General features: G+C 37.3%; 1 protein-coding gene across 9 annotated transcripts in view; it reads right to left on the reverse strand.

Annotated features, from left to right (window-relative positions):
* Positions 1 to 923: 923 nt before the first annotated feature.
* The window catches only part of LOC128691929 (SPARC-related modular calcium-binding protein 1), a 741,978-nt gene continuing 726,916 nt past the window's right edge, over positions 924 to 15,985 (reverse strand). For all 9 annotated transcript variants that reach the window (XM_070080108.1, XM_070080089.1, XM_070080126.1 and 6 more), the window contains one exon: positions 924 to 2,957. Coding sequence is in view for 1 of the 9 variants with exons in the window: in XM_070080101.1 (XP_069936202.1) it covers positions 2,887 to 2,957 (71 nt within the window). In the remaining 8 variants the exon portion in view is untranslated. The remainder of the gene's footprint in view (positions 2,958 to 15,985) is intronic.

Raw genomic sequence — 15,985 nt, forward strand, 5'->3', positions numbered from 1 at the left:
AAGTGACCATGGGCCCCAAGAAAGCTTCTAGTGCCAACCCTGTGGTAAAAAGGGTGAGAATTAGTATGGAAATTAAGAAAGATTTTGAAGGGTTTGGGGCTAACCCTGAGAAGCCTATGCCAGTTGTGGAATCCATTGTGCCTACTTCAAAGATTAAGGAAATGTGTGCACAGTGGGTTGAACTGCAAACCTTTATAGATGAAAATCACCCTGACACAGCTGTTGCAAGCCGTGCTGGTGACTATTTCAATGACAATGTTATGGCCCATTTTAGGAAAGTCTTGAAGGAACGGGAGGTACAGAGCTCTATGGACAGATTTGTTGTGCGACAGAGGTCCAGTGACTCTCAAGCTGGTCCTAGTGGCATTAAAAGAAGAAGGGAAGTAACCCCAGAAAAGGACTTGCTACCTCAAGTCCTAATGGAAGGGGATTCCCCTTCTAAACAGTAAGAAGATAATGCTCTCCCCTCCTCCCATCCCATCAATCATCACCAGATCTTCAATAAAAGTAAGTGTCATTTAATTGTGCATGCCTTTTTCAGTTTGTGTGTATTAAAATTAACATTTCATGTGGTAAAAAAAAAATTTTTTCATACTTTTGGGCGTCTTGCACGGATTAATTTTATTTCCATTATTTCTTATGGGGAAAATTCATTCGCATAACGATTATTTCGCATAACGATGAGCCCTCTTGCACGGATTAAAATCGTTAACCGGGGGTCCACTGTACAGTATTTTGGGGTTTGAGTTACAATAGTTTTAAGATACAATAAGTCTTTGGAACAAATTAATATCATAACTCAAAGAACCACTGTATATGTAAAATGTCCTTGCCACTGCCCATTTTCTTTTAATATTCAATTAAAAGCCTGACAAACATTTTTTTTTATATTTGAGAGGAAGATGTTTTAAATAAAAGAGCACTTTGAAAGCTAAGTATTTTATACTAAATGTTCACAGAAATTATAATTAATACACAAATTCCTACATCAAAGGGAAGATGTGAATGCATAATTTTTTTAAATACACCTGCACTTCTGAAGGTGTTACTGAATAGGAGGTAACCATTTTAACTCTTGGTTCCCCTCTAATTGTTTATTTTTGCCAACATTTCCTTGTGATAACACTTTATTTTCTCTGTTTCTTTAACATTTCTCACTTGCTGCTTCATCTGTTTCTTTATACCATTCCTGTATCATCTCAGTAAAAATGTCTAAATCTTGTACTCGGCTTTCCTTCTTTCTGTTCCTTATAGTGTCTTGCTTGAATGCAAATCTTGCATTACCACAACACTCCTTCTAGTAATTCATATTCATATCCATCTAAATTCTACCACTTCTTTACACACTGGGTACTTCAGTCTTGCTGCAATATTCTAGTAACCAATATTCACATTAACCTAAAGTGTTTCACTTCTTACACCGGGTATTTCACTCTTGCTGAAACAATCTTAACTGCACCACGTCTTCATACACTGGGAACTTCACTCTTAATTCAGTGTTCTACCAACACATCCTACACACAAACTTAATTTTATTTTTCTTTCAGATGACATAACTCAAACTTATAGCAGCATTCCATGCAGACTTTCTACTCTGACACTTGCTTAAAGAACATTTATGAACACTAGAGGAACTTACTGTTTCAAGTACCTGCCAGTATTTTAACCAATGTGCCTTACAGTATGTATTTAAACTTATTCTCTAATGAAAATCTTCCCTGAAATATATATATTTACATGGAATATGACTTACTTTTGGAATAAGATTTATATCTACACTGTACCCTGATATTAAGTAATCTTTACTGTGAGACAGTGTGGTGCTAATTTTTAACTTTCACATTAACATTTTGTTCAGGTGAAAGAGTATGTCAATAAAACTGTTCCTTCAAATATGCAGTGAAAGTATTTGCCTACATTACAAAATAAATATTATAATAGTTTCCTTACACTAAGGAAATCAAACTACAAGAACTTATTAATGTAGTCCATCTGAGGGGAAACTTCCTACTTCTGTCTAGTCTAGTCGGAAACCTTGATACTAGTCCATCTCACTAAGAACAGTTTCCTTCTAGATAACATATAGGACATTTAGAGCTCAATACAACTATACATTGAGATGCACATTCGCTTGCACACAATGTTGAACATTCAACATAAAAAAAAAATCACTACTACAGTACTAATACTATATCAAATAACAGATGGAAGGTGGCTTATAACATTTTCTTTTATTTCTTGTGCAAAGATATTTATTTGGATCAAATTTAAGATATTTTTGGAGGATACATGAAAAGCATTTTGTGATACAGTACACCAGTGAACTATTTACAACATGAAAGCTTTACAATGATTCCTTTTTCCAATCCCAAAACAGTCTTAAATAAAACTGAATATAAAATAAGATTTTTGCCTCAGTTATCAAGAAGAAAGTGGATCAATATCTCTTGCAAAGTTCCTGATCAGCTGGGTTGTGATGACTGTGTGGCCTACAGGCCATTAGCACCGACAGCCTGGTTGACCAGGAGGCCAACAAAAAAGGCTGGTCTCAGGCTGGACTGTGAAGGTAGACGAACCCTCAAAATCAGTCACAGGTATATATCACTGATATGATACAGTAATAACGAAAGTGATCAATTCCTTTTCTACTAATCCTGGTATTTTGAACACCAGTACTGGAGTACCTGTCATTACTAATTTATTAGTTACACATTTACAGGTATGTTAGTAATGATAAAAACATTTAAAAAATTGACACTATGAATTAATATTAATATATTTGTGGATATAGTGAATTTTGTTCCTTTAAAAGTTATCAGATCCTATTAACACCATTTTGAACTTTTCTTTATTCATATTTTTCACATGGATGAAAGGCTTTAACTCTTAAACTTCTGGTTTGAGAATTGTTTCAAAAGGATTCTTATTTGCTTGCGGTGGAGGGCGTGGAAGTCCACCTGCAAAGTATGTAATACATTTCATTAGCATATTGTTGGATCCAAATGGCATATTGCCAACACTAATGAAAAAAACATATGTTGCAGAAGAAGCTTTTACTAGGACAGTGTTTTGCTCTGTGTAAAACTTTGTCAAGTCATGATGTGATAAAGCTCTATAGAGAGCAAAACATTGTCCCAATAACAGCTTGTTTTGCAACATGTATTTTTTTCTTTTCATCAGAATACTTGTTTCAGCAGTGAACCCTCAGTTTAACAGACTGACAGGGAAGGAGTGAGTGGTTGGTAATGGTGATTGTGGTAGATAGAGATGACATTGTTGGGCTACAAGCCTAACAATAATAAACAGTTTCATAACCAATGGACTTCATTCATTGTATCTAAATCAGCTGACCCAGCAGATTTTGTCATGTATTTACGAAGTCTATTAAAGTGAGGAATTCTTGTATGTTATACAGTGATTCAAGTACTTTAGAATATTTTAAACCGAATCTAGAGAGAAATTTGGTTCTCATGCTCAAACACGCCTTATAATCTAAAATTTTGCTATCCATAGGTCATTAAATCAGTTTCATTATTCTGCACAGTTTACAAATATTAATAAAGGCAGAAACAAAACACATGCTAAATAGGACATTTATGACTAAACATATATATATATATATGACAGGAAGGTAGAAAAAACTGTACAAACTAAACACGTCATTGAGATGCTTCCTCCAAACCAAGTTGTTTAATGTCATTATCATGGGTAATGTTAAGCACGAAGACGAGGATGGTATAGTTTTTTGCAAACAAATTCAAATGTAATCTAAAATTCAATGAGACAACATATCTTATTGAAAAGTAAACTTTAAGTCAAATAGAGCAACAGGGCACTGATGTGTAATTCAGAATTTATTTAATATGAATACCTGAAGTAGACTGAACATTTTAAATACAGTGGACCCCCGACTTATGATATTAATCTGTTCCTGAGAGCCCATCGTAAGACGAAATGATCGTAGGTTGAATTAATTTTCCCCATAAGAAATAATGGAAATCAAATTAATCCATTCAAGACACCCAAAAATATGAAAAGAATTTTTTTTACCACATGAAATATACATTTTCCTACACACAAAAAGGATACATGCACAATAGTCAAGCAGTACATGCACAATATATATTGTGCATGTACTACTCTACTAAATGAAGAATAAATGACACCTTTATTGAAGATGTAGTGATGCGACACTATTTGTGTCCTGGGAGTGCCTTTTCCTCCTGAGTAATGTAGGTCCTGTTTGGCATTTTCTTCCAGAACATGCCTTATCACACTGTGTATACCACTACGATTTGTAAATCTCTCAAACCAACCTTTGCTGGCCTTAAATTCACCAATATGAGCACTAGTTCCAGGCATTTTTTCCTGTTCACCTGGGTGTCAGTCAACTGGTGTGGGTCACATCCTGGGAGACAAGATTAAGAACCCCAATGGAAATAAGTTACAGTCCTCAATGACACACTGACTTTCTAGGGTTATCCTGGGTGGCTAACCGTCTGGGGTTAATTGTTTCTCGGTATTCTTGATAAGCCACACCAACAACAGTCTCTCCACATCTTTGAGTAGTACAACTGGCCGTGGTGCAGCAGCAGCTGACCATGGTGCAGCAGCAGCTGACTGTGGTACAGCAGCAGCTGACTGTGGTACAGCAGCAGCAGCTGACCGTGGTACAGCAGCAGCAGCAGCTGACCATGGTACAGCAGCAGCAGCAGCAGCAGCAGCTGGCCATGGTACAATAGTATTTTGATAGTATTTCGATAGTATTTCTCACCCTTTTTACCACCGGGTTGGCACTAGAAGTTTTCTTAGGGGCCATCATGGCTTATTTAGTAGTTATAAGCACTAAAAACTGGAATACAAAATTTATTGAATGTAAGCATGAAACCGTCCGCCCTGGCTTGTAAACAATGTCACAGTAGCTCAGCTGAGGTGCTCTGGCCAGACGGACCAGATGGACACGTTCAGGACAAATGCTGTAAGTCGAGTTTTTCAACATACGTCGGGGTCAAATTTTTACGCTGAAAAGCATCGTAGGTCAGTTTTAATGTAGGTTGGGGACATCGTAGATCAGGGGTCCACTGTATCTAGAACCAAAGTGCGCTAATCAGCTTAGTCAAAAAAATTTAGGCTAGATTTCTTATTTTAAAATAAATAAAAATAAAGGAATTCTCTGTCACTGTAATAGGAATATATGTGAACCCTTGGTTTTCGTCGATTTTAGTTATCACCGATTTTGGTTTTGGCTGATTTTTTTCATCGATTTTTGGTTTTAGTTTTCGTCGATTATCTTAGTTTTCATTGATCGTATGGAACCTGTCCAGTCCCCAGCGCGCAGACAAAGCCGCCTCCTACACGCATTCTCAGCCAGTGTAGCGTTGTTTCTTGGTCAGTGAACACATCCTGCCAGGTCATACGAAACATTTCATAATCCATTGTATTTGCCACTTGTGTAACTGCTAAATAAGCGACCATGGCCCCAAAGAAAGCTCCTAGTGCCAGTGCTTTGGTAAAGAAAGTGAGGAACACCAAAGAACTGAAAAAAGAAACCCTAAGAAAATATGATAGTGGCATATGCATTGCTGAACTCGGAAGGATGTACGGGAAGTCGCCATCAACAATCGGTTCCATTGTGGCAAAGAGAAAAGAAATCATGGAAGCTGATGTTGTGAAAAGGGTGAATGCAATAACCAAACAGAGATCCCAAACAATTGAAGAAATGGAGAAATTGTTGTTGGTGTGGATCAGAGAGAAAGAGTTAGCAGGAGATAGTGTTGTGCAGTCCATTATTTGTGAAAAGGCAAGGCAGGTGCATGAGGATCTCATAAAGAAACTGCCTGAAACAAGTGGTGATGAAAGTGAATTCAAGGTCAGCAAAGGCTGGTTCGAAAATTTCAGGAAGCGAAGTGGCATACACAGTGTTGTAAGGCATGGTGAGGGTGCCAGTTCTGACAAACAAGTGGCTGAAAAATTCGTTGGGGTATTCAAATGTTATGTAGAGTCTGAAAAATTCCAACCCCATCAAGTGTTCAATTGTGATGAAACAGGCCTCTTTTGGAAGAAAATGCCAAAGAGGACCTACATCATGCAGAAGGAAAAGGCACTCCTAGGACACAAGTCTATGAAAGACAGGCTAACTCTCTTGTTGTGTGGTAATGCTAGTGGGGACTTCAAAGTGAAGCCTTTACTGGTGTATCACTCTGAAAATCCCAGAGTCTTCAAGAAAAACAGTGTTGATAAGAGTAAATTGTGTGTGATGTGGAAGGCAAACAGTAGAGCATGGGTCACAAGGGAAATTTTCCTGGAATGGTTTAATGAAGTGTTTGGCCCCAGTGTAAAAAAAATACCTCCTGGATAAGAAATTGCCACTCCAGTGCCTCCTGTTAATGGACAATGCTCCTGCTCGTCCTCCTGACTTGGAAGACCAGTTGTCTAAGGCATTCAGTTTTGTAACAGTGAAGTTTTTGCCTCCTAACACCACTCCTCTCCTCCTCCCTATGACCAGCAAATCATTGCAAACTTCAAAAAACTGTACACTGAATTGACCCTAAGAGAGTTCTGGAAGAATCACTTCAATATTTTCCACTACATAGGTCTTATAGATAAGACTTGGCAGGAAGTGACTTCCAGGATGATAAACTCTGCTTGGAGAAAATTGTGGCCAGAGTGTGTCCAAAAGAAGGATTTTGAAAGGTTTGAGGCTGACCCTGTCAACCCTACACCTGTTGTGCAATCAATTGTGGCATTGGGGAATTCCATGGGGTTGGATGTGAGTTTGGAGGATGTGGAAGAGTCAGTGGAGGACCACAATGAAGAGCTAATCACTGATGAGCTGCAAGAGCTTCATCTGCAACAGCAACAGACCACAGCTGAGGAAATTGCTTCAGAGGAGGAGGAAGAGAGATGGAAGAAGGTGCCTTCTTCAAAGATTAAGGAGATTTGTGCAATGTGGACTAGTAGTGCATTCATTTGTGGAGCAACATCACTCTGAGAAAGCTGTTGCAATCCGTGCTGGTGATTTTTACAATGACAATACCATGTTCCATTTTAGGCCTATCTGGACAGATATTTTGTGCGACAGGGGTCCAGTGACTCTCAAGCTGGTCCTAGTGACAGTAAAAAACAAAGGAGGGAAGTGACCCCCAGATAAGGACTTGGTACCTAGAGTCCTTATGGAGGGGGATTTCCCTTCCAAACACTAACCTATCTTCTCTCTCCCCTCCTCCCTGCCTTCCAGCAACAACAGCCTTCAAAAAAGTTAAGTGTCATGTTTAACGTTCATTCTTTTGTGTTTCGTATATAATTTTGAAGAAAATATAGATGGATTAATGAAACTGTCTATACGAACCTGAAATAAGACATTTAATGTGCCCAAGAGTGATTATTATTACATAATACAGAGATGTGCTCACGGAGAATGTAAACAAACCGGGTGGTGCGCGCCATATTTAAAAGATCGCTCACCGTATCGAAAGTCTTGGTCATAATTTGAAATTGCCATGAGGTGAAACGCCATAAAGTGGGGCCCTACTGTATATTGTAGTTTGAATAAATTGTACATATTATGAATATAAATTGTATTATGAATATATACAGTACAAGATTTTGGAAATACTACTGTTATATTGTGTGTACTACTGATGGTAGACCTAAGGTGATCCTGGGAAGGTATTCTCATATAGATAAATTAAGCCTGAAAAGTAGGTACAGTATATAATACTCAAATATATACAGTAAACTACCAATACTCTTTAAGCTGAAATTTTTAAGAGTTAAAATTTTAAATGAATTATAAATATTTGAAAGTTTAAATCACATTCCTTCAATTCTACAGTATTAAATAAATTACATGTTGAAGAATATCTTTGTACAAAAGTTCATGCAAAATTGTTTCCATTGTGGACAAATGCAGTCAAGTGGAGGAGACCATGCAGTTTAAAATGCAGTTTAAATTGTATGTCAAGTCATACCAGTTCTGAGATGATAGTGGGAACAGTCACAGTTAAGCAACACTAGAATCTCCTTATTAAATGAGGCCTTTATTCATGGGTAAACAGATAACATTTCAGTGTGGTGTGTTTTCCAATAACTTCTCTGGCATCACTGTTTGGGATCACTGCCCATCATTAACAAGCACTGCATCAGCAGCTTCATGCAAGCAACAGTACTATGTACAGTATGTAGATTCCACAGCTCATTACTAAATTCAAAATTCATATCAACAGTGGCCTGAGACATTTACACATGTATTTTGACTCTGTGGTTGGGTCTTAATAGAAGGCTTATTTAATTTTCACATCAATGTAACAATACTAATATTTTGTCATTTATATAAAAAAAAAATGGTATCTATAGTAATTTTAAATAAATACAGGCCATTGTTGTCAGTACTGGTAGAGTGATTGTTTTTGTATTTACAAAGAGCTTAGTGCAATTTTGCATTAAACAAAATAAAAATGCATTGAGAAAGCTCACTGTAATAGAACTATATGAACTTAACTCTTTTTATACTGCAAAATAAGACCTGGAATTGGCAGAGTAAAATGTCTTTAAATTTTACTCTAGTGCTGCATTCTCACACAAGAACAGTGGGGCCCTTGTTAATCTGATACAAGTCTGGAGTAATACCCAGCCAGGCATTATAGTGTCTTCACTTATCATTGTATAGATTAATTATATCAAGAGCAATAAAAGTGGCCTGAACAATTCTTTCTTAAAAATAAATGAGCATCAGTAATTGTATACTGCCGTCATATCTCCTGAGCCTCTTTGCTAACTGGTGTAGTCTTCAGTGCTAACTGGTGTAGTCTTCAGTGCTAACTGGTGTAGTCTTCAGTGCTAACTGGTGTTGTCTTCAGTGCTAACTGGTGTAGTCTTCAGTGCTAACTGGTGTAGTCTTCAGTGCTAACTGGTGTAGTCTTCAGTGCTAACTGGTGTAGTCTTCAGTGCTAACTGGTGTAGTCTTCAGTGCTAACTGGTGTAGTCTTCAGTGCTAACTAGTGTAGTCTTCAGTGCGAACTGGTGTAGTCTTCAGTGCTAACTGGTGTAGTAATCAGTGGTAACTGGTGTAGTTGTCAGTGCTAACTAGTGTAGTCTTCAGTGCTAACTGGTGTAGTCTTCAGTGCTAACTGGTGTAGTCTTCAGTGCTAACTGATGTAGTCTTCAGTGCTAACTGGTGTAGTCTTCAATGCTGCACTATATCAATACCTTTTCAAATACAATAATGTATGCTACTTGTTCGTGTATCTCCGAACACTAATCCACCCTCTTGTTATAACCTCCACACTTAAGAAATGAATCTCCAATAGTCTATTACTTTATTAAGTAGAGTGCAGGACTTCAAAGCACAAGTTGCAGAACTTGCTTGAAGTACTTAAAGCATTATAACATACTTTTTGACATACTTTCTCATGTATGGTAATGCCTCAGTATTATGCCTGCATACATTATGCTTTATATTACCCCTCAGCATACATTATCATGCAGTACTTCAGTATTACCCCAACATTCATTGTTCATGTAATGCTTCAGTATTACCCCAACATTCATTGATCATGTATTTTTATTATATATATATATATATATTTTTTTTATTTTATTATCACACCGGCCGATTCCCACCAAGGCAGGGTGGCCCGAAAAAGAAAAACTTTCACCATCATTCACTCCATCACTGTCTTGCCAGAAGGGTGCTTTACACTACAGTTTTTAAACTGCAACATTAACACCCCTCCTTCAGAGTGCAGGCACTGTACTTCCCATCTCCAGGACTCAAGTCCGGCCTGCCGGTTTCCCTGAATCCCTTCATAAATGTTACTTTGCTCACACTCCAACAGCACGTCAAGTATTAAAAACCATTTGTCTCCATTCACTCCTATCAAACACGCTCACGCATGCCTGCTGGAAGTCCAAGCCCCTCGCACACAAAACCTCCTTTACCCCCTCCCTCCAACCCTTCCTAGGCCGACCCCTACCCCGCCTTCCTTCCACTACAGACTGATACACTCTTGAAGTTATTCTGTTTCGCTCCATTCTCTCTACATGTCCGAACCACCTCAACAACCCTTCCTCAGCCCTCTGGACAACAGTTTTGGTAATCCCGCACCTCCTCCTAACTTCCAAACTACGAATTCTCTGCATTATATTCACACCACACATTGCCCTCAGACATGACATCTCCACTGCCTCCAGCCTTCTCCTCGCTGCAACATTCATCACCCACGCTTCACACCCATATAAGAGCGTTGGTAAAACTATACTCTCATACATTCCCCTCTTTGCCTCCAAGGACAAAGTTCTTTGTCTCCACAGACTCCTAAGTGCACCACTCACTCTTTTTCCCTCATCAATTCTATGATTCACCTCATCTTTCATAGACCCATCCGCTGACACGTCCACTCCCAAATATCTGAATACGTTCACCTCCTCCATACTCTCTCCCTCCAATCTGATATTCAATCTTTCATCACCTAATCTTTTTGTTATCCTCATAACCTTACTCTTTCCTGTATTCACCTTTAATTTTCTTCTTTTGCACACCCTACCAAATTCATCCACCAATCTCTGCAACTTCTCTTCAGAATCTCCCAAGAGCACAGTGTCATCAGCAAAGAGCAGCTGTGACAACTCCCACTTTGTGTGTGATTCTTTATCTTTTAACTCCACGCCTCTTGCCAAGACCCTCGCATTTACTTCTCTTACAACCCCATCTATAAATATATTAAACAACCACGGTGACATCACACATCCTTGTCTAAGGCCTACTTTTACTGGGAAAAAATTTCCCTCTTTCCTACATACTCTAACTTGAGCCTCACTATCCTCGTAAAAACTCTTCACTGCTTTCAGTAACCTACCTCCTACACCATACACTTGCAACATCTGCCACATTGCCCCCCTATCCACCCTGTCATACGCCTTTTCCAAATCCATAAATGCCACAAAGACCTCTTTAGCCTTATCTAAATACTGTTCACTTATATGTTTCACTGTAAACACCTGGTCCACACACCCCCTACCTTTCCTAAAGCCTCCTTGTTCATCTGCTATCCTATTCTCCGTCTTACTCTTAATTCTTTCAATTATAACTCTACCATACACTTTACCAGGTACACTCAACAGACTTATCCCCCTATAATTTTTGCACTCTCTTTTATCCCCTTTGCCTTTATACAAAGGAACTATGCATGCTCTCTGCCAATCCCTAGGTACCTTACCCTCTTCCATACATTTATTAAATAATTGCACCAACCACTCCAAAACTATATCCCCACCTGCTTTTAACATTTCTATCTTTATCCCATCAATCCCGGCTGCCTTACCCCCTTTCATTTTACCTACTGCCTCACGAACTTCCCCCACACTCACAACTGGCTCTTCCTCACTCCTACAAGATGTTATTCCTCCTTGCCCTATACACGAAATCACAGCTTCCCTATCTTCATCAACATTTAACAATTCCTCAAAATATTCCTTCCATCTTCCCAATACCTCTAACTCTCCATTTAATAACTCTCCTCTCCTATTTTTAACTGACAAATCAATTTGTTCTCTAGGCTTTCTTAACTTGTTAATCTCACTCCAAAACTTTTTCTTATTTTCAACAAAATTTGTTGATAACATCTCACCCACTCTCTCATTTGCTCTCTTTTTACATTGCTTCACCACTCTCTTAACCTCTCTCTTTTTCTCCATATACTCTTCCCTCCTTGCATCACTTCTACTTTGTAAAAACTTCTCATATGCTAACTTTTTCTCCCTTACTACTCTCTTTACATCATCATTCCACCAATCGCTCCTCTTCCCTCCTGCACCCACTTTCCTGTAACCACAAACTTCTGCTGAACACTCTAACACTACATTTTTAAACCTACCCCATACCTCTTCGACCCCATTGCCTATGCTCTCATTAGCCCATCTATCCTCCAATAGCTGTTTATATCTTACCCTAACTGCCTCCTCTTTTAGTTTATAAACCTTCACCTCTCTCTTCCCTGATGCTTCTATTCTCCTTGTATCCCATCTACCTTTTACTCTCAGTGTAGCTACAACTAGAAAGTGATCTGATATATCTGTGGCCCCTCTATAAACATGTACATCCTGAAGTCTATTCAACAGTCTTTTATCTACCAATACATAATCCAACAAACTACTGTCATTTCGCCCTACATCATATCGTGTATACTTATTTATCCTCTTTTTCTTAAAATATGTATTACCTATAACTAAACCCCTTTCTATACAAAGTTCAATCAAAGGGCTCCCATTATCATTTACACCTGGCACCCCAAACTTACCTACCACACCCTCTCTAAAAGTTTCTCCTACTTTAGCATTCAAGTCCCCTACCACAATTACTCTCTCACTTGGTTCAAAGGCTCCTATACATTCACTTAACATCTCCCAAAATCTCTCTCTCTCCTCTGCATTCCTCTCTTCTCCAGGTGCATACACGCTTATTATGACCCACTTCTCGCATCCAACCTTTACTTTAATCCACATAATTCTTGAATTTACACATTCATATTCTCTTTTCTCCTTCCATAACTGATCATTTAACATTACTGCTACCCCTTCCTTTGCTCTAACTCTCTCAGATACTCCAGATTTAATCCCATTTATTTCCCCCCACTGAAATTCTCCTACCCCCTTCAGCTTTGTTTCGCTTAGGGCCAGGACATCCAACTTCTTTTCATTCATAACATCAGCAATCATCTGTTTCTTGTCATCCGCACTACATCCACGCACATATATATATATATATATATATATATATATATATATATATATATATATATATATATATATATATATATATATATATATATATATATATATATATATATATATATATATATATATATATATATATATATATATATATATATATATATATATATATATATATATATATATATATATATATATATATATATATATATATATATATATATATATATATATATATATATATATATATATATATATATATATATATATATATATATATATATATATATATATATATATATATATATATATATATATATATATATATATATATATATATATATATATATATATATATATATATATATATATATATATATATATATATATATATATATATATATATATATATATATATATATATATATATATATATATATATATATATATATATATATATATATATATATATATATATATATATATATATATATATATATATATATATATATATATATATATATATATATATATATATATATATATATATATATATATATATATATATATATATATATATATATATAGAGTAGACCACTTTTCATGCCTCCAGGTATTGCAGTTCTGTCTGTTTGCTGTTCATATTTTTTGTACCTTTTTCCACAAAGGTGGCATGCCACCTTTCATGGTGGCTCTACCTGTTTCTGTCTTGCACTTCAACACAGCCACCCTTTGCAGTGACACAAGTGGGCCAGTTATCTGTTATTTGCCCAATAAAATTCTACAGGAAAATAGTATGCTGAGGTGGCAAAACGAAACCTACGAAAAACTGATTGCGGACCTAAAGCACTCTCTATTTACTCAAAACACGAGGATTAGTGACCTAGAGTGCCATCTAACAACACAAAACTCAAGGATTAGTGAACTAGAAGACAAACTGACAATCTTGAACAAACACAACCAAGCAACACTCAAACCTACAAAAAGCCATAGCCACACATACTGAGTAAACAGATTCCCTTACCACCAAGCTGTCAAAAGCTACACAAGATTGGAGGTTAAACATGGAATCCTAATGGAATGCATCCTTCCAGTATCAAAGGGACATGATTGAACAAGACAACCTCCTAGACTGTTATTTTAACTAGCTCTAACCTACCATCAGATACAAACCATGACAACTGCACCAACAAAGCACTTCAGCTAATAAAAGATAAGATGCATATTAACATTGATACCAGCTATATCAAGGAGGCTCGACTGCTAGGCAGGGCAGATCAAAAGCAAAGTGTTATGTTAAGATTAAATTCCATTGATGTAAAAAAGGACCTAATAAATTCCTCCATCAAGAAAAAGAGTAATGTGTATGTTAATGAGTGCCTAACTAGAAAGCAACAGAATCCACTATACAGACTTCGAAAACTTAAACATGATAACAATGTAGCACTCAACCAATGTTTTATGCGTGATGGCATAATCGTGGTAAAATTATCAGACTTGGGTCGCAGGTTTGAAATAGGTTTGAAAAAATAACAAATGAACAAGAGCTAGCATATTTCCTCACATTCACTTGTCTGACTGAATCTTGTTAAGCCGCATCTCAACACAACATCACCCATGTACAGTGCTTTAGTATAGTGCAATATATCTTGTTCCTTTTATTTGTCTGACTATTTGTCATAAGTGAATATTTACCATATCATTAAAAGTGTCCCCTTTGCAAAGGCAAAGAGGACAGAGAGTGCAAAAATTATAGGGGAATAAGTCTGTTGAGCATGTACCTTCTAAAGTGTATGGTAGAGTTAATATTGAAAGAATTAAGAGTAAGACAGAGAGTAGGATAGCAGATGAACAAGGTGGCTCTAGGAAAGGTAGGGGGTGTGTAGACCAAGTGTTTACAGTGAAACTTATAGGTGAACAGTATTTAGATAAGGGTAAAGAGGTTTTTGTGGCATTTATGAATTTGGTAAAGGCGTATGACAGGGTGGATAGGGGGGCAGTGTGGCAGTTGTTGCAAATGTATGGAATAGGAGGTAGGGTACTGAAAGAGTGAAGAGTTTTTACAACGATAGTGAGGCTCAGGTTAGAGTATGTAGGAGAGAGTGAATTTATTTCCCAGTAAAAGTAGGCCTTAGACAAGGATGTGTGATGTCACCATGGTTGTTCAATATATTTATAGATGGAGTTGTAAGAGAAGTGAATGCTTGGGTGTTGGCAAGAGGTGTGGGTTTAAAAGATAAAGAATCTAACACAAAATGGGAGTTTTCACAGTTGCTCTTTGCTGATGACACTGTGCTTTTGGGAGGTTCTGAAGAGATGTTGCAGAGGTTGGTGGATGAGTTTGGTAGGGTATGTAAAAGAAGAAAATTAGAAGTGAATATAAGAAAGAGTAAGGTGATGATGAAAAATGTAAGTGACAAAAGATTGAATATCAGATTGGAGGGAGAGAATATGGAGGCGGTGAATTTATTTAGGTATTTAGGAGTAGATGTGTCAGCAGATGGGTCTATGGAACATGAGGTGAATCATAGAATTGATTAAGAGAAAAAGGTGAGTAGTGCACTTAGGAGTCTGTGGAGACAAAGAACTTTGTCCATAGAAGCAAATAGAGGAATGTATGAGAGTATAGTTATACCAATGCTCTTATATGGGTGTGAAACATGGGTGGTGAATGTTGCAACAAGGAGAAGGCTGGAGGCAGTGGAGATGTCATGTATGAGGGTAATGTGTGGTGTGAATATAATGTAGAGAATTTGCAGTTTGGAAATTAGGAGGAGGTGCAGGATTAGCAAAACTATTATCCATAGGGCTGAGGAGGGGTTGTTGAGGTGGTTTGGACATTAGAGAGGATGGAACAAAATAGAATGACTTTGAGAGTGTATAAATCTGTAGGAGGAGGTTTTGTGTGTGAGGGGCTTTGACTTCCAGCAAGCATGCATGAGAGTATTACATAGGAATGAATGGAGATGAATGGTTTTTAGGACTTGACGTGCTGTTGGAGTGTGAGCAAGGTAACATATATGAAGAGATTCTGGGAAACCGGCAGGCCAGACTTGAGTCCTGGAGATGGGAAGTACAGTGTCTGCATTCTGAAGGAGGGATGTAATTGTTTCAGTTTTATAACTTTAGTGTAAGCGTGGCTCTGGCAAGACAGTGATGGAGTGAATGATGATTTTTTTTTCTTTTTCGGGTCACCCTGCCTTGGTGCAAAGTCATGAAGATTGGGGAAGGGCAAAGAAGACCGCAGACGGAGTAC

Source organism: Cherax quadricarinatus, chromosome 6 (genome assembly GCF_038502225.1).
Source record: "Cherax quadricarinatus isolate ZL_2023a chromosome 6, ASM3850222v1, whole genome shotgun sequence".
NCBI lineage: Eukaryota > Metazoa > Arthropoda > Malacostraca > Decapoda > Parastacidae > Cherax > Cherax quadricarinatus.